Source organism: Spodoptera frugiperda, chromosome 4, assembly GCF_023101765.2.
Source record: "Spodoptera frugiperda isolate SF20-4 chromosome 4, AGI-APGP_CSIRO_Sfru_2.0, whole genome shotgun sequence".
In the NCBI taxonomy this organism is placed as follows: Eukaryota; Metazoa; Arthropoda; class Insecta; order Lepidoptera; family Noctuidae; genus Spodoptera; species Spodoptera frugiperda.
In genome coordinates, this window is record NC_064215.1 from 8,526,385 (window position 1) to 8,551,143 (window position 24,759).

Sequence of the window (24,759 nt, forward strand, 5' to 3'; positions counted from 1 at the left end):
ATGGTTAGTATAGAATGAAATATCGTTATAATAAGAAGTAATGACTATAAAACTGTAACTAATTATAATATGACAAAGGCACGGACTCGAGTTCGTTGAAAACAAACTATTTTAATTGAAAAAAGTATCGTATGTGTCATTCCAGACCATAATCTACCCCTGTTCCGAATTTCATCCTGATCCCTACAGCTGTTTTGTGATTGAGTAACAACCATATATCAAACACAAAATCACAAACTTTTGCATTTATAACATTAATAAGATGAAAGAGTATATTAAAACAATTATTTAAATTCTACCACACTTTTAAAATAGTATTCAAATCATTATATAAATTATATTCAGCGAATTTAAATAATATGTAATTTAAATTATCATTATTTAATTAGTATTATAAACCACATTTGTGTGTTATCTCGTATCACGATCTACATTAATTAAGAGACATCTATAAAAAATATACAAATTATGTTTAAATTTTAAACTAATTAACACTTTAATTTAAATTATTTACAAACTTGAAATTTGTGGTTATATCTAATAGGTAACAAGTTTATTTGTTTTAAAAACAACAATTCTGGACCTTATTCATTTCATAATAAGTTTAATAATAAGTTTAGTAATTAAATTTGATATAATATTTAGCTTTTGCCTACGGTTTCGTCTGCGTTCCCGGGAAATATAGCGGCCTATGTTATAATAATTTAAGGGGTTTTTTTGAGGTGTGAAAATCACCCAATGACTTCTCTTAGGCGAGGTAAGAAGGAGTGTCAGACTCTTACTGACTAAAAACCACCCCATTCCTACTCCTGCTTTTCAAGCCAGAGCCCCGGTAAACCCGCTAGGTAGTCCGCAACTCCATGTATTAATTTAAGAGTAGCTTTAACAATAAATATAGGTAGTTTATCTTTCTCACACATAAATTCTTATCCACAAAAGTTATAAAGATAATCTAAAATTAAGTGCCCGCCATCATTCAGACCTCGCTGCACAGAAGGGACGAGAAAAGCAACACTTGAGAAACGAGGTATCCAAACGTCAGCCGTTGTGATGTATATCTAAAATATATGGCAGTACTTTTTGTAAAACTTTACAACTCCACGCGTGAAATTTACGACTGTGGAGGCCCACTTACAAATTAGCAAGAGGCTTTAGGTATTTTGAGGTACGAACGGACGTATAACCGTCCATTCTGTAGGTAACAATGGAAATGCAAAATGTCGCCCGGTCCGCAATTCTCTGTTGACTTATTCATTCCTTTACTTGTACATATTAATCGCTTTTGTCTTTCGAATTTTCTCTGTTCACTGAACTGAGGATTGCTTTCAGTATAATTCACACGGGTTGAAGATTTTGTAATGCATTCATGTATGTGTTGTCTGTATGAGTGTATTAACAGGGTGCGTAGTTACAGACAGCGTACCAAGCTGTACTAAACCAATATATCGTGGTCTCGCTCTGTATGATCTTTTCGCACCTTCAAAGGTCAATTTATACTGGATGTGCATAGCTCAATGTGTACACAGTGTGTTACAAATTGATGGATCTTTAACAAGTGAACGCTTTGAACATTATTTGTGTTATCTTCAAGTGTTTTGTGGCTTTAAGTTAAATATAATTGCGTTCTTTTGATGTCTGGAAGATAATTGAGATGAAAGATTAAGTGTGTGGTTAAGAAACTTGGTTAAATCTTGTTATGAAGTTCATTTTGATAGAAACTAAGATTGACACTTTAATGAAAATAGTAATGGACTTATGTTACTAGGGTACAAAGATACTCTGAGCTTTGTGAGAAGGTAAAATAACACACTTTTTAATGATATAAGCCGGTAAACGAGCAGACGTACCACCCAATAGCCAAGCGGCAAGCAATTGCCGCCACCCATGGCACGCGAAACACCAGAGGCGTTACAAGTATGTTGCCTTTTGGGGGTTAGAAATATAGGTAAAGGTTTTTGGAGAATCGGGGATGGAGAAGATTAGAAAGGTGAGTAATTGGGCCACCAGTAACCTCACTCACAACGCAAGCCTTGTTTCACATCGGTTTTCTATGAGGCCGTGGCATCACTCCAGTGAGCCGGCCCATTCTTGCCAAAAGATGGCTCTCTCACACTTAAACCTTAGACTTTAGTATGAAAACATCGTTTAAAAATTGTTTTAATGTATAGAAAATGCATAACAGACTTTCGATTTTAATTCTCCATGCCATTCTAGCAATTGCGTTTTGAGTGTACCTTTAAGAATTGATCCAAGTATTCCTCGCTTACTCCTCCACGTTTGCTACCACAGAATTTCCTCTCTCAGACGTCCATTGTAGGAACCTCGTATCTTCTACCTTTTGTGGTCGATTCCACCGAAGCTTAGCAACATACTCGTATAAATCATTTTCAAAGGACATACTTTAATGCACAAATATCTTTAAAATTTGCCAGGAGTACCGCAAAAGATCAAAAATTCTTTGGAAATACTTTTATATGTAGCTTTGAAAATTTTATTGGTAGGTGGATTTTAAAACAAAATCTTTAGAAACTATGGAATCAATTCCCTATATTCGTGGCAAGTACGTTCTTTTTACTGAATGGAACTCTTGACTTTATCAAAATATGTTCATACATACTCATAAAACGTCAATGACCTTTTACAATAGGTGTAGATTCTCAGGTCAATAAGTATCATAATAAATGTAAACTACATAAAAAACACCTTAATTAGTCATACACAAAGATCAAAATAAAAAAAAATCCTTTTGTGTCCCACAACACAATGCTTTACCCTTGTACTGAAACTAGATCCCTTAGTTTCTAGACGGTCATATATTAGTTTGGACGTTTAAAAGTTATTGGAGCCACCGATCATCAATAACATAGTAATTGTTCTACGTAATTCAATATTTCATATGAACAAAGTAGCGCTTCTTGTTATTAATCTTGTATCTGTGTGATAGATTGGTTATGGAAGTAAAGACGTGATTGGGTCCCTTGTATTTTGGTCTAGGTTATAAACTTACCCGTGCGTACGGAGCTCTAAAAGCCATTAGACCACCACAGATAGGGCGCGTACAGCGGCTCGCGTTCCGCACGTGCCTCAAAGAGCCATCAGAACACCACAGATGGGACCCAGAAGGGTTGATGCCTGATCCGGAGTAGGAAATGCAAGAGTATGAACAGGTGATTTTTAGTCAATAAAAGTCTGACACTCCCTCTCGCGGGAGAAGTCATTGGATGATTTAGGTTATTAGTTAACCTACATTCCACATTCCAATTGTACAATCATTGGGCAATAGAATTTTATTCATTCACGCCTATCCGGTAATTTGTATTGCCAAAATTAAAACTAAAAACGCAAACAAATTAAAACCTAATCAACGTTATCTTAGCTTAGATATTCTTAAAATTTAGTTCACTCGAATCAAATTGAACTATGTGCACTTGTAAAGTACATTCTATTTTACTCCCTACAAGTAGCTGATAAATGGCAACTCCACGATACATTCGAAGACAATGGGATGTATGAGCTATACCGTGTCGCCCCCTCAAGCCGTGTTATTTCTTCCCAGCACAATGTTGCTTGCAAGATGCAACCATAACAACGCCTTGCTTCTCTCGATAGAATTTTCTCGGTTACGCTTTTTTTTTGTTAGAAAATGTAAACGTGTTTATAGCAATTGCGTGTATGGTTTTTAAATTGTTTGACTAGTAAATTGATTATGAATAAAAATATTATTATCTCTTGATTCAACGCCCGTGTCTAATATAAAATGATTTGTTACAGTTTCAAAACAAGTATATCGAAGTATTATAAATTCGCCATTAATCTGTGAAGTAATGTTTATGTCAACCACAATTGATTCTGAGACAGGAATTCTACATGAATACATTTAACTACAATTTATGTATACCTAATAGAAATATGGCCTTAAACTTACATCAAACCATTCATATCACCACATGACTCAAATCAACCCCACAAATCACAAACTGACCGAGCCGAAAGATGCGAACTTTTGATAAGTTTTACGTCCATATAGGGCTGCACACGACACACCTATAGATCCTAGTATAACGCTCCAAAGTTTGAAAGCCTGCTAAAAGATATAGAAAGATGAATGGGCCACAGTGCCCTCGCATTCGGTTAGGTAATATCCGCCACGTCATAACTTCACAGCTGCTGTGGATCTGCTTCCTTTGAAACATGGAATAAGGAAGCTTTGTGGATAATTTATGTTTAAATACGTTTTTTGAAGAATTTAAAACCAAAATGCTTTAAAGTTTGTTTAAAGTTATGACATTTAAATTCTGGCATAATTATGTATTTAATCGTGAGATAGGCCTTTTGTTTCCCAAAAAGTTGTCACGATGCACGATGAAGCGCATCAAAGCAGGGAAATAAGAATACACTCACATACCTTCGTTTCATCATAAAAATAAAAAAATTGCAACTGTTACACCATCGAAAAGCAATAGCAACATTTTGTTATAGTATTCCCAATTTAACACCAACCTTAGCTTCACTTTCCGATTTAGATATTCCTAACACAGTAAAAGGTATACAGTCAGACTTTGTTTATGGCCACTAAACCAACGAGTCAGTCCATAGCACATGAAGCCAAGCTGTTAAAAATATGTCTAACACAGCTTTAGTTCAAGCCGAGAGTCATAAATAAATAATGGCCCATCATTCACTAGGCGCATAGTGATTCGTCACATTCGCTCGACATTTAATACCTTTTGTGGACTAACATACAGTCGTATTCAGCATTCCAATGTCATTCAAAATCACTGGAAAATAGTCTGTTATTCAGTTAGAAAATATGTTAATGGTGACAGTTATTGCGAATGTATTAAAACATATGGGTTCCATTTTGGATAAAGTTTTGCAAAACGTTATGCCTTTTGTTCTATTAAAAAAGAGCTCATTTGTATTGCTTGTTCAATTTTATTCGCGTAATTATGGGACGTAATGCCACTGTGAAATGTACACCCGCTTAGCACAATTTATGTTATAAGTCTCATGTAATAGGGGGTGAGCCTGCCTACCGGGAAAATAACATTTTTTTTAAACCAGTGAAACCCTGCAATTCTTTGCCTTATCCGGGAATTGAGCCCAGCAGTCACACTTATGATTACTCGGCCAATAAAGTAGCCAATGTAATTTTCATCTAAGGCAATTAGGCAGCTCACACACAGGACCCACTTAGTTTGAAGTCAAATTTCCGTGGTGCTTGGCGACTGGGCACCTCCGTGTTGTCTCTTTTGCGCCTTTAGCCTTAGGTTATTCAGTCTTCTGTATTAAATTCAAGTGGAAGTGGAAACTATGATTTTCTTTTATTCTCCTCTACCTAATAATATCTTCTGATTTATTTCTTTGCAAAATACAAGCCAGTCATTCAAATCCCTGAAACGCTGGACTTCATTATTCCGGTGTTTTCATGAGTGTAATGTAGATCCTGGCTTACAGCAATTGCAGCAGCTAGGGAGGTTGTGATGGGCTTGTCCCAAAAATAAAATATAATTTTCAACAATCAAAGATTCAATGCAATCTATCAGCACATCCTAAAACGAAGCAGTGTGCACACAAAGTTTCGTCACTCCGTATACGGTAACATCCCTTTCCTAAAGTGAGGTACGCTTGAATCCGTTCGGAATCAAACTGTGGTGAAACTGTTCAGAGGCGGCGCGAGTTTGCTGCTAATGTATTTAGACAGCCTTAGCTATGTCGCAAGCAGTGACTACTACTACTCGTACCAACGTAAATATAGAGGTACGCTCAAGTTTGTTTGTAGTGATAAAATTAGTGTATAGACGCGCTAAGTTTAGTGCAGGAAGTTGTTTTCATCGTGACGTAGTTTGAAGAAGGGTGTGAGAAATGTAACTACTGTTTGTCGTGAGCTTGTCTGAGTATTGCAGCTTTTTTTTAAACGTTTGCACCGCTAGTTTTTGCCACTAGTATTTTCTCCTGTGTCGTGGGTGCGTTAACAAACTTACAAGTTCATATATACACACGACTGTGTCTTAACTTTTTAAATCATATTGGCATTGCTCAAAAATTTAAGTCATTATGAATGGAAAAAAATATCTTGATGTTCATTTTCTTATTGAAACTCATTACTTTTAAGTACACAAAGTACAGTACAGTACATACAAGTAAAAACTACATACTCGTATAATATCATATCATCTAAGTTGATTTAATATCAAAAAGTAGTCCCTGAGACGCAGACGGTGTAGGCAGATATAACATAATGGACGTAGGACTAGCAATTGAATGAAATGGGTAAAAGTATTTTACTTAAAGTAATAAATTCATTTCATATAATAAATATTATTATGATAAACGATATGGTACAGTATTAAGACGAAACGTTTATTGAAGTGTTTTTAGCTAACTTTGAAGCATGCTAACTAAAAATTAAAAAATACTATTTTTGGATTGGAAAGCTATTCGTAGTTTTCCGTTCACTTTGGTGAACAGTGACCATTTTTAAAATCATTATTGGGAATATTCCTTGCTTTGCAACGCAGTAACTCGAAGCTCTATTCTGCACCTTTAGTACGAGTTTGCTTTACTTTACCCTTTTGATCGAAAACGAAACGAGACCGCATTCAGCGCTTTGATTGACCGGTACGAATTAATCAACCAATCAGAGCACCGAACGCGTTTTCGGTCAACATAAAGCAAACTCGTACTAAGGGTACTGAAATTGTATGTACCTACAAAAACATAATTAACATTTATTGTTTTCAAAACACACATTTATAATGTATGAACGATAAATGATTATTTGTTCAAAGAAAGTTTCCATGTATGTTGAATTGTTAGAAAGCGTTCTACTAAAGGTTATGAAAATATTATCTATACCAGCGTTTTGCTTAGAAATGGCGGAGCTGGCTTAAGATTAATTGAGGACGTAAATAAAAGGAATTTGTGAAATACTAGGTCTGGCTGTGGGTAGCACCAGATTTTGATAATGACCAAGAATTAATTTAATACTCCTATTGTGAATATTCCTCTTTCAGCTTTATTCGTGGCTAGGTGCCTACTCGAAAAAGATGAGCAATTTAATTGGATTATCTAAATGTAATTTGATGAAATTAGAGGATTTTGAATGTGTTTACGGACAGTTAATAATGTAATGCTAATCTAGTATGGATAAAATGGCATTGGTAGTCGTTTTTTAAATTAATTAATTTCTTAATCTAACTACTAATATTATAAACGTTTGTATGTATTATCGTTACTCAATCACGTCAAAATGGGTGAAGAGATCAGAAAGAAATTTGAAACAAGGGTAGATTATGGTTTGAAATAACACATAGGACCTGTTTATCTCACGGGACCACGAGCGAATCTAGTATTAGCATGTTTTATAATATAGCTGATCTAAATGACGGGTAACTCTAATTAACTACAAGCTTTCTAAATAATTATTAAAATATCTTGGAATGATATAAAAATTCTATGTATATTTTTAGAGAAAAATAAACGTAAATTAGAAGTGATATCAATCTAGTGAGACTAAGTTAATACGAAATAACAGCAATTCTGTTTCTCAGGTTGTAACCAATCACATGTTAGGAACAGCAATCAGTAAACATTACAAGTTTGGCAATAGTTCGACGGTACGCACGTGTGTAGACGATGTTTGAAGAAAATCTGTTTAATTACCTCAAACTGTGGTACTGAATGTATACGTAATAGACCGAATAACGCCTTGTGGTGACAACAGCGCAGGTTACATTTGTTTCCGGAGCTGCGGACTACCTAGCGGGATTACCGGGGCGCGGGCTCAAACAGCAGGAGAAAAAACTGAGTAGTTTTTAGCCAAATAGAGTCTGACACTCCCCCTCACTTCGCCCAAGGCGGGAGAAGTCATTGGATGATGTCCCCCCTTCAAAAAAGAGACGTAGAATGTTGAGGAGACACTACTATTTGATAATACTATGAAATTATTTCTCTTATGAACCATCTCTTGATGATTCATATTCTAACAAATGGTTAAGCAAAATTTCGTTTGCAAAAGGAAGCTTCTAACGCATAGAGCTCATTATATCATTTCGTAATTTCTTAGCCATAAGTCTGATAATAATTTACAAACATTATGAGCTAAGCAATAACACATCTAAGTCATGGGGCATTAATGTCATATTTGCCTAACGCTGCCTTCTTTGATGAATTTTAATTATTGTTACTTAGATACAAAATGCTATTATTTAAGATAGTTAGTGTTTTAAGTTTAGTCTCTTCTAAGATGATTAGTTTAGTTAATAGTCATAACGAAGTACGCCACGTGCTTAGTCATGCAGTCGTTAGTAAATGAGAAACGCTAAAGCTAAAAATATTTGTGTATTTAAAGATTATGACTGTGAATTTTCATGGAACATGCGAAATTTTATTAGATTCTACTTTGACCATTCTAAAACTAGTTCTTGTACGCAACCAATGTGAAGATTTCTTTAATTCTCTTACTTTCACTAAAAAGTATTGAATCTCATACACAGTAAGCCACGTCGATGGAAAAGGAACATTTCCCTACGTCAGTTTCATTAAAAATCTCGCTTCATCTATTCACAAAAGCTTACTGACTCCTGTCATATTTTTAATCTTCTAGCAGAACAATGAGTCTGGCGTTTGCATAGAAAATATCCTTATTCCATATGTCTAGTCTTTGTACGTAAGGTTTAGGAAATGTTTGACTATAAAACAATGATACATAATGGAACGTACCAGAATAACATCAAATACGTAGAAAGGTACAATTCAATGTAAAGCTAGGTTTTTTTTCTGTTTTGAAGTCCATATGAGGTGATCTAGGGGTCATTTTCAAGAATTCGAAAGCCAAAGATAATACTTATATTTTGCTCTACTAGAGTAGCCTTTCCCGGAGCTGCGGACTAATTAGCGGGTTACCGGGACTCCGGCTCGAAGAGCAGGAGTAGGAATAGGGTGGTTTTTAGTCAGTAAGAGTCAGACACTCATTCGTCTCACCCAAGACGAGAGAAGTCACTAGATGATTTTTCCTCCTTAAAATGCCAATTAGAATATCGGATTCGGCAGTGGCACTTATTAATTCTTGGTTCGTGCTATGTTTCAATTCTAATATGGGTAACGTTTTTCACGAGAAAATATATTATTTTTGTTTTTGTTTCAGGGTCTCATAGAAGAAATAAACTTGCACACAAATGCCGACGAGGACACTTTAAAGTTAATATGTGAAAAGGTACGTATAACGATAATTTGTGGAACGAAGTGTGTGTTTTTGGTTTTTATGGGGATAGAGGGACAATGGGGCAGAAGGATCACCTGATAGTAAGCAAGCAGTGTCACCATGGACACTTAACCCGGAGTATGCTGGAAGCGCAGACCTACGCGAGATGTCTTATAGCATAGAAGAAGTTAAAACACCAGGAAAGTTACAAGTGTGAAGCCGGCTTTTTGGAGGTGGGAAGTGGATTGGTCCTCCGATACACGATAAGAAATGCAACACAAGCGTTGTTTCACCCTTGTTTTCTGTGAAGCATGGTATAACTCTGGTTCAGTTGGCCCATTCGACCCGAATAATCACTCTACCACGTGACTGCAATTTTCATATTTTGTTATTATTTTAATTTAATATGTCATATACATTTTTTAATATGTTTTTTACGTTCCAGGCTAGATCAATTACAGATATAGTTAGTATATTTAAATGTATTCAAAAACCTGTCGCTTACTGCTGCTGTTCTTGTTAAAACTCGTCCTAACTTTTGAATCTTTTTAACGCAATTATTTTTCTAATACGTAGTAGATTTGACTGCTACTACCAAATGCACCATGTGACCTTCAACTTACGATCTGTTTTACAACAACTATTAATACGTGCAACACAAAAATATGTTCATTTAGATGTAATTTAATCATTTTAAATGAATTTATTATTAAGTTCATTTCAAATGATAAAATTACATTTGAAAGCGTTAAAAAGATAGTACAACTGTATTTTTTCCAAATTCAAATTTATTTTCGTTTCAACACTAAAATAGATTTTGGGCTAAATTCAATTTGGTTGTAAATTTCTTGTAGATAACTAATTAGTTTTAGTTGTACATAAATACAGTTATTTTAATATCTTTTCTTAAACTTGTATCATGAATGAAAATGTAAAAAACTTAGATTATTTTCTATTTATTATAAGTTCATGAGTATAAAGTTTAAGCCAAGATACTTTTTGCAGAGCTCCAAAGTATTGAAGAGCAGTGGTAAAATAAAACATATTATATACTAAACACTTCGTAGCATAACAAAAAACAGAAAATTTAAATTAAATTTCCAAAATAATTGACCATTTACTCTCACTATAATTCTTTAGGTACTAATAATGATAATTACTTTAATAAAATTATCCTTTAATCAATAAAAAATTAGACTTAATTCTAAGTAAACTGTCATTGTTGAAAATTAAAAAAAAATATATTTTATTTAACGTCTATTTTCTGTCCTAGATTACATCATACACTGATCCAGTAAGTCTATTACTTATTTTTCTTGAATTTTTAGTAGATTTCTTTTCTTGTAGTTTTTCATATTTTTATATGAATATTTTGTATGATCGTCAATAATGGCATGTTATTTTCTTTTTCATTTTAAATGATTATCTATTAAGTACTTCTCTATTTTATCAACTGTAATACTTTTCTATGTACCTTTTGCTTTTATTGTACCCCAAAAACTCTTTTAAAAAGAAGAAAGGGGTTTGAAATATATTTATCTTTTTAAGCAGAAAGTCTATCTACTTCGTACTATTCTGTTCTCTTCTGGGATTTCAAGCCTTTCTTTACCAGGGTACTTCTTAAACTCGGTTCAGTTATTTACTAAACTGTAGTCATAATGTATTAATTCTTTATTATTTAAATATTCATATATTTATACTTTATCTCTATACTTCATAGTTTTAACTTTATAGCACAAAAACGAAGCTTCGTGCATCAAAATGTAGTTAGCAAATGTAACCTGTATCTACATATCTATCAATTTCTTACTATCGGTAGCATGTAACTATAAACGTTAAGTAGATTTTAGGTTTTACTAACAATTTGTGTATAACTTTAAAGCAAAAATAATGTATATCAATAATAACGTATTTGTCTAAATTATCCTTTCGATATTGAAAAGATTGTGCAACACCAATATATTTTAAATTTCACTTATTATACCATTTTGTTTTAAGACCATTTCAACTGTTATATTTGGATATTAAAACTGAAAATCGAGGTGAATTGACAACTTTTTATGTGTTGCTTTGCCAAAATTAAATTACACCTGTGTTTTGCACCCTTAAAACATCAACAAGTGCATGAATGGTATGTATAAGAATGTGCTTTGCAACGTCCACTCATCTCGATCAAAGTAACATAACGTTTGGTCTATAATAGAAATGGTATAATGAGGGAAAACTTGTAAAATTCTAAACTTAAGTAATTGGGTAGTTTCTTCAGCCAAAATCAAATTACCATTATTTCGCTTTTCAAAACACTTAAATATTCTAAAATAATTCACACTTTCGTAAGGTATTTAATTGATTTTGACATCTATTTTTTGCACTAATTTTGACATGTATTTATAGTAATAAGTATGTGCATTTGGTGCATAAATAGTTCGACGTCACAATACACTATCTAGTACTAACGACTACCTGGTAACTAGGTACCAGATAGTCGTTTTGACATTTTGAAAAAGTTTTTAAATTTGGCTAGTAACTACCCTGTTAATAATAATGATTATTTGTTCTAATCTCTCAAAATTCTAACCCATTTTGTTTGGCTTTTGAATTCCTCTACTTTAATGTCTATGTGCTTATTGCAGTGTTTTTGATAAAACTTTGTATATTAGAAACTGAATAACCAATAACACGAATCTGTATTATTTATGTCCAAAAAACTTATATGTCGTATCTATATTTTCACAGCTTGGGCCAAGTTTAGTTACCGCTGATACAGATCCTCCATCAACAGAAGGTGAATCTTTTAAAGTTAATTTTATCGTGTAATTTAAGATTAAAAATAGTGTGAATAAAAATAGTAACAAAAAGCTGATCTGAGAGAAATATTACAATTACTCAATATTCATACTAAATGATTTTTCCAGATCCTTTGCCTGAAAAGGGGGAAAAAGGAGAAAGAGGAGACCAAGGAGAAAGAGGGACACAAGGCCTTAAAGGAGAAGTAGGTGCACCAGGTATTAAAGGAATCAAAGGCGAAAAGGGTGATAAAGGTGATCTTGGACAGAAAGTAAGCAAAGCCCTATAAATAATTTTACTAATATTATAAAAAAATGAAACTAAAATATCATTTAAAACTTGCAGGGTGATGTGGGACCCCAAGGACTACTGGGACCAGTAGGACCAATTGGCAAAAAAGGAGAGGAAGGAGTAAGATAAATATTCAGTTCATTAGATTTTGTTTAAACATCTGAACTACTTTATTCTTCAATGTAAAAAGCAAAATATTAACAGTTAGTAACACTGCTATATATATTTTTACTAGGCATGCCAATGCTCAGAGAAAGTGGTATCAAGTCTGTTACTGTCAATGCCTGAAATGAAAGGACCTGCTGGTGAAAGAGGTCCACCAGGATATGATGGCCCAGTTGGACCACCAGGTAAAACTGTAAGTATTATAAAACAAACAGAAACAGGAGACTTAAAAAAATTAAACGCTTTGGACAGTACCTTCTTTTTAATATTACTACATACATAATATAAAACAAAGTCGCTTTTACTGTCCCTATATCCTTTGGATGCTTAAATCTTTAAAATTACGCAACGGATTTTGATGCGGTTAATTTTTAATAGATAGAATGATACAAGAGGAAGGTTTATATGTTTTTTTTTTTTTTGGTTTATACATGCATAATATATTACCATTGCACCAATGCGAAGCTGGGGCGGATTGCTAGTGTTAGATAAATGTATCTGAAAGTTTAATATTATTTCCTTATCAGGGTAATATTGGTCCTATGGGTGAAAGAGGACCCATGGGTTTGAAAGGAGAACCAGGAGCCAAAGGGGATGATGGTCTTCCAGGTAGAGATGGGGCAATTGGACCAAAAGGGGAGCCAGGTAAAGATGGCATTCCAGGAACACCAGGGGAAAGAGGACCAAGAGGAGAGCAGGGACCTCCGGGTGAAATACGTTTGGTGATTATTGTTTTTTAATGTTATTTCTATCTTTGTAACTATTGAGAAAATTCTTACATTCGTAATATCTGCAAATTGAGTGAAACGACACTACTTTTTAATTTACGAATATAATAAATTTAATTAGCAGACGTGCTCCACCGTTGGCCGCATCATCACTTACCATCAGGCGAGATAGCGGCCAAACGTCGGCCCATTTAACATAAAAAAAAATTCTAGGCTTAATGTTAATACTTCACATAGGTGTTTTTAAAACGTTATCTCATTTTGAGGTATTCCTGTCACTTCGTCTAAACATACAGTCGTGAGCGTTCCAATAAAATTCTTTATTTTACTGTAATGCAAGCAACAATCTTAGAAGTAACTCTGACAGGAAACAGACGAGGAGATAAAGTCAAGAACCGTAGTTATTCCTGGAGCAAAAGGTGATGAAGGACCAGTGGGACCTCCGGGCAGGCAAGGTGAAAGAGGTGAACGGGGGGAACGAGGTGATAAAGGGGAACCTGGACCAATGGGACAAAAGGGTGATCAGGTAAGAAAAAAATATTTTATAATATTCAAATCTCTGTTATAAAAAAGGGTAAAAAGAGAAGTATAAAATGTATTAGATTCCTCATTACTGTAATAATATGTTAACAAAGCGAACTATCTAAAAATATCTTGAGTTTATGCCATTGTATTGTAAATGAAATCGAATCTATTAATAAACCATATTTCTAAATTTTATGGTCTTGACAAAATCAAAATGAAAACACAATATCCTTTAAAGCCTCATAACATTAGTAATTCAGAGATAACAACAAGTCTAATTTACCAAAAAAATACTCAATCACAAAGCTCGATCGTACCTGTCTTGATAAACAAAGTGACGACGGAACAAGTTGTCTAATATTTTAGGGCCACAGAGGTCTTCAAGGCCCTAGAGGTGAAAAGGGTGACATAGGTGAGGCAGGAGAGGATGGATTACCTGGCACACCCGGCACACATGGACGGCCTGGAGAAAGAGGCGAAAAAGGTAAAAATGTTTTTCATTTACAAATACATTGACAGGCTAGATTACATTTACTATCTAGTCTTAACTTGTGATTCGTTGGGAACAATAAAAAGCTGTATATTTCTAGTGAGAGACAAATTATTAATACCTTAAATTGTGAGGTCACGCCTTTTAAGCCCCAAAGGTACAGGCATGTATGGCCAACGAGCATGCATGAAAAGACTGATGACTATTAAGCAAGAGAAAGAGGTATGTAAGATATGTAGTATGGGAGACTGGCACGGGATTATGCATGTATGTGTAGGCAATCGATCACTATGTAGTGGCCATTTCTCATCAGTTATGTTTAAGGCTTCATATAATAGGGATTAAACCACGAAACGATTGTACAATACAATAAGTACAATATGTAGGCATTATGAATTCCGCTACTTCTTCACATTGAGTATGCACAATAACTAATTATTTATTATTTTTAGGTGAAAGAGGTGACAAAGGAGATAAAGGTGTAGACGGACGGCCAGCTTCTTTGAAATCAGTTCTAGATGCTGAAAGTAAGTTCCGTTTTTCTGAATTCAATGTTATAAAATTGGTTATATGTATATCTTTTTATATAAAAATCAATTGCTGTTCGTTAGTCTCGCTAAAACTCATATTAACAACAAACATACATTAATCATAAAATCATTATTGATAAATAAGTTTTTCTATTATATACTGATTTTATAACCAGGAAAATAAGTTTTGAAGACAAATATAAAAAATAAACTCCTGAAAATTTTACATAGCAATAATTTACTGTCTTGCAAAATCGTATTAGGTTTTATCAATTGACTATTATCACGTTGCTATATTTTACTTGACCAAGAGTTGCTACGGGACTATACATATATTTAATTAAACAAAACACAAAGAAATACAGTTCACCAAAATATACATATATGGGAATATATGGATAAGGCATAGATACAATCATCAAAAGGAATAGTCTCACATAACAACAATTTACTATTTATTTAGATCTTTTCATTCAAGTTCGAAGCATAATACAACCTGAATAAATTTCAATATCAAACAAAACATTCTGGTCACGTAAATGTAATAACGTAAGTAGATTGAATCCCTTAACATTTTTTGCTACTATCAGCTCTATTGGCTTTGATCCTGAATCCATTGTGTAGTATAGGTAAGTTTATATTGCCATCCTTTTCCATCACAAGGGAAATGAAAAAGACGTACGCTAGAATATCTTAATAGAGCTCTTGTTTACATTTTGTCCACTGACACGATCAGGCATCGTGATTTTTGGTGACCAAAATATTTTTAACACAAACAGGACAATATTTATTATCATTTAAAGCCATGGTTTTATCCTACTGAATTGAACAAGGCACAATGCACAATTTCACAGAACGGCCTTACCAATAAAATACACAATCGTAATGAAAAGGACCACTATCCTTTATTTTCAATAATGTGTACGTGAAAATAAACGTTATTTCAGATGCAGCGGTGGCCGAAAAATTGAGAGGGATGAAAGGCGAAAGGGGAGAAACAGGTGAAAAGGTATTTCATTAATGCCCTATTGAAATTTGGGAAGCGATGCTTTCAGATTTAATATTTTTTAAAGAATATTAATCCTGTCAACATTTTATATCTAGGTCGTAATAAAAAAATACATATTAATATTTCGAGAGAGACGTAAATTAATCGGTTTGTACGAGGCTAAAGATATTTTGTTTTTTGGATGATGATCTCTCACTTCAAAGCTTTTACTCTAGGGTGAAAAAGGTGATCGAGGTGAAACTGGGCTACAAGGACCAAGTGGAAAGGATGGTAAAGACGGCAAAGATGGAAAGAAAGGTGATGTTGGTCCGATTGGAAAGACTGGGCCTAAAGGAAGCCAAGGAGAACGAGGTCTACCTGGTGAAGTTCCTGAATCTAAAATAGCTTTATTGAAGGTAAAGTTGCATTTAATTATTGGTTTAATAATGAAAACACTTTAAAAATAATTAATGGTGTAGGCGTTTTAGAAACTAAGGTATAGAATAAAGCCAAATATCTATCTACTGAAATAATTTGTTTGATTCTTAACTAAGACTCGAACAAACTATGATTATTTGTATCTATAATAATAATTAGTACTCATGTTTATAATCATGTTTTCATCCTCTCAATCTCATTACTTTGTGTACAGGGTTCAAAAGGCGACAGAGGTCACCATGGACCAAAAGGACCACCTGGCCCTACTGGTAGTAAAGGAGAACCGGGAGAAAGAGGTCCAGTTGGTCCTCAGGGACAAACTGGAGATCAAGGTGTTGCGGGACCAATAGTAATACTTGAATATTATTTTTATTAATTTTAATTCTATATTTTACCAATTTTATAAATGCGATTGTTTTTGAGTTTACATGTTAGTGTTTGTGTATATGTTTGTTACTCAATCACGTTAAAATGGCTGAAGGAATCGAGATAAAATTTGGAAAGGGGTAGATTATGGTCTGGACACTTTTATCCCACGCAATCGCAGATGAAGAATGGCAGATGTTTATTTTAAGCATCATTTAATACTTATTATTTATTTATTTATTAATACGTTTTATTTTCTAGGGACCTATGGGACCAGCAGGGTATAATGGCACGAAGGGGCAAAAAGGAGAAAAAGGTGCAAGTGCGCCACCAGTTGATTTGTATAAGGTATGTATGTACGGTTTCATACACATTTTGCTATTATCTGACAAAAATAAATTTATTTACACAAAAAACCCACATACATATATATAACTTCACGCCTTATGGAACATCAATTGCTACGAGTCTTATATTATACCTTTTTCACTTCATCAACAGTCATTAGTTTTTAAATACTGGCTCGATAATGTAGGATACTTTTAATTTGATCCTACTTTCATAATTACAATAACTTCTAGAAGCGTTATGTCATTAATCTATTTTTAAATACTAAATTTCAGGTTTTATGTCATTAATCTATTTGTAAATACTAAATTCCAGCTAAAAGGTGAAAAAGGAGACAGGGGTCTTCCTGGCGATCCTGGTCCTCCAGGGAAGTCTGGGCCAGAAGGTCCACCGGGTAAATGTGTGGAAGCATCAGTTCGATCACCTATACCAGGTCCACCAGGACCGCCGGGTCCACCTGGACCCCAGGGACTTTCCATCGTGGGTCCTAAAGGGGAACCAGGAGTCACGATGATACAGGAGACGTATCAGTCATTTGTCAAAGCGCCAGGTAAGAATATAAAGAAGTTAAAAGTATATAAAGAAATAGTCAAGTAGTGTTAAAGTGCAGGAAATATTTTAATGACAATGTTTATAGATAGAATATTAACATTTTTTTAAACGTTGCCCCTGTCTATGATTTTCACATACACATCTCATCTAGATCCGAAACAACAATCTGTCGATCTCACAAAGAGTTGCTCTGTACGAGAATCGAAGCCGCTACACGTTGCGTGGCAGCCGGTTTTCCAGCCACGGACCACGCCAACAGTCCACTCGAGTTCACTCCAGTTCCCAATTGAATCGTCTCCAGATATTTTATATAATTTCAAGTATTAGAATAGTATAATAATTAAGTATTCTTTTCATCTCCAGGTGATCCAACTGATGAGGATGACTTCTATACATTAAATACAATGGTCTTTAGGACGAAACGTGCTCTTCTGAAGGTAAAAATTTATCAATTTACTTGCAACATACAAAAATGTACTCTATTTACAGAATATAGAAGGTACCTATTCAGTAATCATCTTATTATTTTTTTGAGAAATTGACGTATCAAGTTATTTTCTTTAATGTAAATGACTTAACCCGTTTGTACCACTTAATAGGCTATCATATAAATTACATTTCCTGAACATAAACTACATTAACATAAGAAGCACAACATATGAAAACAGGAAAACTATTCAAAGCGAAATATTTCTACGTGAACAGTTCCATTACCTTGAACAATAGGTAAATATATGTACATAATTGGTTTCCTTTTGCAGAAAACAGAGGAAACGGAGCTCGGAACGTTAGCGTACGTTTTAAAGGAGAAAATATTGCTTCTCAGAGTTGAAAACGGCTGGCAATATGTTGTGGTAAATAGCGTTATTGATTTTGAATTTCTTATCCTTATACTGTTTCCTTTAAATGTATGGTTTCTTGGAAATAGGACTTTATTTTCACAGACGCAGAAGATCAATGGATCGTTATGAGATACTAAAATCATTTAAGTTACTAAAGATTTTTTGTTTACACACCTCTATATTAACGCTTGTCAGAATCGGTCAAGCCATTTCAGATATTAGCCAGAACAAACAAAGAGACAGACAAAAATTGTACATTATAATTTTATTGTAACTATTATGTGTGTAGTTAAAAGCAATTGTTTCCATATTACAAGCAGATAATCCAATTTAATGTATAACTGTAGAGTGTAGATGTAGATTAACAATCGCATTTTCTTAGATGGCTTCAATGTTGGATTCAAACCCGCCCCCACCGCCAACAACAACAACTACCACAACGACCACCACTACCACTGCCAGGCCGAGTACTACCACTACCACTACCACTGCTAGGCCAACTACTCCATCAACTGCCAGGCCGTTTGTAGAACCAGTCGTACGACCACCGAGAAGAAGAGGCTACGTAAGTTTCATTTAATTTTTTCTTGAATCAAAGACCGGCAACGCACCTGTGACTCCTCTGATGTTGCGGGTATCCATGGGTGGCACTGATCGGTTACCATTAGCCGAAATGGGTTGTCCTCTATTCTTAAAAAAAAAAAAGATAAAATAGTACATCTGTGTATAAGCGTTAATCTCTTCTTTATGTTTAATGTCTTTGTTGATTTAATAGTCACAACTCGTAGACAAGATTGCCTAACAAGGTGTTTCGTTATCGATATACGATTCGAAATTTGTCAGATATGCTATCAGTTTCTCAGTAACATGATTTCTAGAATTGTACCCGGTGTGCGGTAAACAATCGTTGCTTTATTACATGGGACCCATAACATAACTGTTAAAAAGCGGGTATTACTTTGTATATGTACAATAGCCTTTCGAGGAAAAAAATATTCACGTTATGTATGTGTCTTTTTTATCCAAAATTCGTTTTAATTTCTATTATTTTCTTTCTAGATTCGAATGGTGGCTCTGAACGATCCACATACAGGATATATGTTAAGTCATAAGAAGGTTGGACGCGAAGGAGCTGACCAGTTGTGCTACGAACAAGGCAAGATGTTCAGACTAGGAGCTACATTTAAACCATTTTTGGCGACAAGGTAACTGCCGAATATAAAACAATTTATTTATGACTTAAAAAAATATTTACATAAAGACCTTTAGTACGAGTTTGCTTTGTCTTCGTTTGCTTTATCGGATCGAGACCGCGTTCCGCGCTCTGATTGGTTGGTACATTCGATCCGGGCAATCAGAGCGCCAATCGCCCTCTCATTTCGATTACTTTAAACGTAAAGTAAACTCATACTAAGGGCTAAGGGTACAGTAATTGGTTCTAAATAATTTAACTACTTTCGACAATATAAAAACCAGTCTACCGATAAGCATACATATGTAGTATAAAAGTATTGAATTCTTTTAAAAAAATATTGCAAATTGTATTGAAAATAGATATACTTATCCAATTAACTTTTTTTGTAACAATAATTACCTCTCTTTTCCTTAGTGATCAAAACCTCATCAATATAGTTGGGAGGGCGGATTGGAATGCTCCAGTGGTCAATATGAACAGGTCCCTTCTATTTCCCTCTTGGGCCAGCATTTTCTTTGGGAGTGGAGCAGAATTTGTCAATCCTGCTACAATCTTCAGTTTTAATGGGAAAAGCGTTATGATCGACTCGCACTGGTATGTATAACTTAATCTGTATTAAATAAGGTCTAAAACGCTTTGATGATCTTGTCGATTACGTCTTAGTTGGTTAGTTATATATTTTTGATTATATGCATTGATGTCTACCAAATTGTTAATATTGAAAGTTTGAATTTCTTCAAAGTTTAAAGTTTTGATTTCGCCTACATGATTATGTAAACACACGCATATCTGATCAAGTTTGTTTTTAGGCTCTTGCATAATAATTACAAACATATAATATTATTATTGTTGTTTCGCAAAATTCCAAAGTTTAGAAAATAAATTTAATGTGAAATCTAAATTGAAAATGTCAAATGGGCGCTTACTCTTGATACCAATCTCAATGTCAATGCAATTGCAATCCAATAAAATCTCAATAATTATTTTGTAAATCAATGTAAAAAACTAAACAACCCCAACTGTAGCTAGTAATAGCATTCAGAGTACGGAATATAAAGAGCCAAACTCAATACCTTTTTGTTCATTCAATATCTACGCGATGCAGATTCAAAAGGCGCAAGTGTTGCAACTCAAGAGTTCGAGTTCCTCACGGTGTTTTCCTTCACCGTTTTTAAATAATATTACTATTACTATATGGACTAGAATATTATAATATAAATTCTTTTTCGTTTTCAGGCCAACTAAGACCGTATGGCATGGTGGTCATAATGACCATTATGGCTCAGCAGATATGGACGCAAACTGCAACAATTGGAAGAGTGGCTCTAAACACTACTATGGAGTTGGATCTTCATTAGCCAACAATCGTCTATTAAACCAAGAATTGTAAGTAACATCTATGTACCTTACTAGCTTTTGTCAGCGGTTTCGCTCACGTTCCCGTGGGTTAAAAAGTATTGTTTCACCCAAGTCAGCTCATACCCAGTCTGATTTTTTTAACTCAATGTTTCAAAAGAGGTATTATAATAATTATTAGCAGATTTTGTCCCAGCGGCTTCACCCGCGTTTCTATTCTTGATAAATAATAACATATTGTTTAATTTTTTTTTTTACTTTTCAGATACACCTGTGATAGTAAATTTATAGTTCTTTGCGTAGAAGTAGAAGCTTTCAAAGGTGATCCGATGAAAGTACGGAGACGGTAAGTTTGTGAATTTTCTTATGATAAGAAATAAATTAAAAATTAAAAAAGGTTCTATTGTAGGAGCCTTGTCGATACGCTAGTTATTTTAAACGAATCTGGTTGAAGGGGACATATTTTTTTCTAATCGAAAATCATGACTCATTCCTAAAAGTTGGACAAGTTTCCTCCCATCCCAAAAAAATTGACAGTATTCGTAACCATGATTATAATAATCTGTAAATCTGAATAGACATAATATATTTATTTGTTTTTCTTTATTTTCAGACACCGTCGCGGACGGCGGCATGATAATATAATTTATTAAATTAGTATTTTTAATTTTAAGGAATTTAACGACAATAGTTTCATTCAATTTGATTGAATTTCAAAAACTTCCATGTTGTATTAAGAGTTATTATTTTAAAAATAATACTCTCATCACATTTTAGGAATAATATTATTAAAAAAAGAAATTCAATGCTTTAAATCTAATCATATTCATGTATTTATTTATTTTATAATTAAATATTTTAATTCATTATTGTAAATAGTAGTTAGATAGTCTGTTTTTTAATTGATTTGATAGAGAAATGTAAGTGAAATATACTCAGAGCATTTTGAACAAAATTAAAGCATTTATGTACGGCATGATTTTATTTTAAAACTAGTATTTTTATATGAGAAAGGAATGTATGTTAATGAAATGAAATAGGAACAACATTGTATTCTTCATTTCAACACTGCCAGTTATTTGTGAAATTTCGTGTGAAACATTGTGTGAAAATTTCGAAAAATCAAACCGTTTTCGACAAACGAAAATGCAACCACGAAACAGTCAATATGTAGGTGCGTACGAAAAATGTAATATTAGTTTTATTTAGATCTAATTTCACTCATTAATTATCATTCGAACTTCAGGAGACGTTTATTATAAAATTTATTATAAATAAATTAATTTATGAATATATTATAACATAAAATTGGTAAATTATTTTTCGTGTTGATGATTTTTTTACAAAATGTGGAAAAGTATTACTTATTTTTATAAAATTTTATGTTATAATTTATAAAAAGAAATTTAATTAAAACTAATTGTTCAATTTTAATTTAATGTCAACTACATTGAAACGAACCTTTTTCGTTTAAGTTACGTGTTTTCTGTATTTACCAAAAATATGTTTTCAGTCAAATTATTATAGTAATCAATCTGTCAGTTTTGTATAATCATATATTATAATGTGTATTTATAATAAGATGTAAGCCAGTGCCATAATAAAATCGATGCAAATTTACAAAAACGTCGTTGCGAAAATATTAAACCGACATACTTCATATTCATAAATAAACATTTTCTAAACTTTTGATTTATTTTTCTGTGTCATTCCTGTTTTACTTTGCTTCTATAACAGCTCCTTATTTTTGGAATCTAAAGATTCAGTTTTAGGGTGCTTTTCTCCCAGAGATGTGCTAGCTATGCTGCGAGGATGTAGTAGCTAAGTTGTGGTACTATGTGACCGTGTCCACTGATACTAAGCTATGATTTAATGTACATTATAACTGTTGCTAATTCCATTTTTAAAAATAGTTTTAGAGAAAACCATTTATTTATTTATGTAGCTTTTTTTTTGTTAAAAAAATACTAGAGAGTATAATAAAAAAAATCTACACTAAAATGAAGATAAAATAACTGCAGCAGCAGACTCAGTCTCTTATCTAAAAAAAAAACATCATTTCTAAAAACGCTTACAATAACAATCAATGCAAATTTTCACCATTGAAGCCCACATTAACCGCGAAAAGCAATAATAGTTTCTTTAAATCGTTATTACAATAATCTTATTCCAAAATTAGGTCTCCGATCTTAGGCCACGTTTTGGTGTGCACTTCTCTAGAAGTGCCACGAAGCTCATTTGCAATAAGAGCGGTTGGAATGAGAAGCATAATGCGAGTTGGCTGGAGTTACCTTCCACGGTCCCACCACAAGATTGCAATAACCTCGCTCCCTCCATCTAGCAGCGGCGACTGAAAATTTGCTAGGTGCTCATTTTTAAACGGACTTACAAATTTCTTCGATTGCACAAAGGTTCTTTTGTGGGCGGTTTTTAGTTGTTTGTGTGTTTTCTGTAAGCGGTTTGTGGTTGTGATTGTTTTACGTTATTTATAAAAGAAGTGTCATTGTTAAGATATTTTACTATTACATGTATGATGAGTTTGCTAATAAATCCTTGAAAAGAATCACATAGCATATCATAAAAACTGCAAGGTTTTTGTATTATACTGCACGGTCGACGCGGTGGCCACTGGCTACTATGTAACGGGACGAAGCAACAACTATTGTGTGATCCTCAAATTGTTGTGTTTGTGAACGTGAAGTATGTTTGTAAACTGACACTGGAGAAAATCCTGGTTTTTTTTCAAAATAAAAACTTCTCAGTCAGGATGGTAGTAATCAATCAGGATCATTTTAGTCTAAACACTACATAACCAAAAAATCTTTAACACTTCATAGTTTTCTCCCATCTTCTTTAACTTTTCCGGTATTCCCCCAAACAAACATACAACCTCATACAGCCATCACTTCCCATAGGAAGTGACATATCACTGAACCTTTTTTTTTTTCAATAAAACTTTTTTCCCAAAACATTTATGAATCGCAACACTCATTCGAACTTGTTAATAGAAAAACCGCCTTCAAAACACAGACCAATCAGGTACAACCACGCCATGGTATACACAGCTTCACATCAAGTTACGCAACCTTTATAAATTGACCGTCTAATGTGTGGAAAGGTCATACAAAGTTAGGCAAAGATACACTGGTTTTGTATAGTTTGACATGTTATAATACGTGCTACATTTGATATTGGTTTCCATTGCTATTTTTAGATCGGAAACCATTGTATAGGTATATTCGGAAAATGTAAAGCAATTTTTTATGCTTTTTCCTACTGGTGTTGTTTTCTATGTAAACTCTTTGGCATTGTATCACGGTTGGCGACCGGCTGCGTCACAACATAAAGCGGGTTCGATTTCCGTATGAAGCTATTCTTTGTGCGTTTCACAAATTACAACGTAACGGCAACGTAATTTATAAAAAAAAGGTGTATGAATAATAGCTCGTGACCTATTTTCACTCATGTAACATATGAAAATATATTTAAACTTATTCACATAAGATTCATAACGATCTAAAATGGATTTGGTCTATTCATAATAACACTATGTAAAGGAAAAAGTATAAAAAAATTCAACCACAAAGAAGAAAGAACATTTATTTGAGACGTTAAAACAAAGAATCATTACATTACAAGTCTAACTGATGGCATGGCCAGTAAAAAATAAGTGAACAGTTAATATGCTTCCTGGAGCTGAAAATCCACAGGTCGACTAGATTGCATTTCTTACATTACCATACGTTCTCGACATATACCTTTCGAGTTTATGCCTCTAGTTTAAGGAGTTGGTTGAAAATCTTTTTTATAAAAGAACCGATATTGTTGTAAAAAAGGAAAACGCCTTAAATTTTCTTTGCCGCCTCCATTTTAGTAAATCAGGTAAAATTTCTTTGGCCTCTTATGTATGAAAACTACTATACTGAAAATCGCATCAAAATCGGTTCAGCCAA

General features: G+C 33.7%; 1 protein-coding gene across 5 annotated transcripts in view; it reads left to right on the forward strand.

Moving 5' to 3' along the window:
- The window catches only part of LOC118272604 (collagen alpha-1(XVIII) chain), a 92,010-nt gene extending 69,514 nt beyond the window's left edge, over positions 1-22,496 (forward strand). The window contains exons 4-28 of one of the 5 annotated variants that reach the window (XM_050707952.1): positions 9,149-9,217; positions 9,651-9,671; positions 10,479-10,499; positions 11,942-11,990; positions 12,121-12,263; positions 12,338-12,403; positions 12,519-12,641; positions 12,976-13,170; positions 13,544-13,702; positions 14,068-14,185; positions 14,644-14,718; positions 15,669-15,730; positions 15,946-16,125; positions 16,362-16,496; positions 16,775-16,861; positions 17,177-17,411; positions 17,777-17,850; positions 18,175-18,267; positions 18,638-18,710; positions 18,765-18,820; positions 19,315-19,460; positions 19,865-20,044; positions 20,687-20,836; positions 21,072-21,152; positions 21,420-22,496. In XM_050707952.1, coding sequence (XP_050563909.1) covers positions 9,149-9,217; positions 9,651-9,671; positions 10,479-10,499; positions 11,942-11,990; positions 12,121-12,263; positions 12,338-12,403; positions 12,519-12,641; positions 12,976-13,170; positions 13,544-13,702; positions 14,068-14,185; positions 14,644-14,718; positions 15,669-15,730; positions 15,946-16,125; positions 16,362-16,496; positions 16,775-16,861; positions 17,177-17,411; positions 17,777-17,850; positions 18,175-18,267; positions 18,638-18,710; positions 18,765-18,820; positions 19,315-19,460; positions 19,865-20,044; positions 20,687-20,836; positions 21,072-21,152; positions 21,420-21,459 — 2,631 coding nt within the window. In that variant the 3' untranslated portion in view covers positions 21,460-22,496. Of the gene's footprint in view, positions 1-9,148; positions 9,218-9,650; positions 9,672-10,478; positions 10,500-11,941; positions 11,991-12,120; positions 12,264-12,337; positions 12,404-12,518; positions 12,642-12,975; positions 13,171-13,543; positions 13,703-14,067; positions 14,186-14,643; positions 14,719-15,668; positions 15,731-15,945; positions 16,126-16,361; positions 16,497-16,774; positions 16,862-17,176; positions 17,412-17,776; positions 17,851-18,174; positions 18,268-18,637; positions 18,821-19,314; positions 19,461-19,864; positions 20,045-20,686; positions 20,837-21,071; positions 21,153-21,419 lie in introns of all 5 variants that reach the window. The other 4 variants (XM_050707951.1, XM_035589206.2, XM_035589207.2 and 1 more) reach the window with 4 other exon arrangements.
- The last annotated feature ends 2,263 nt before the right edge of the window (positions 22,497-24,759 follow it).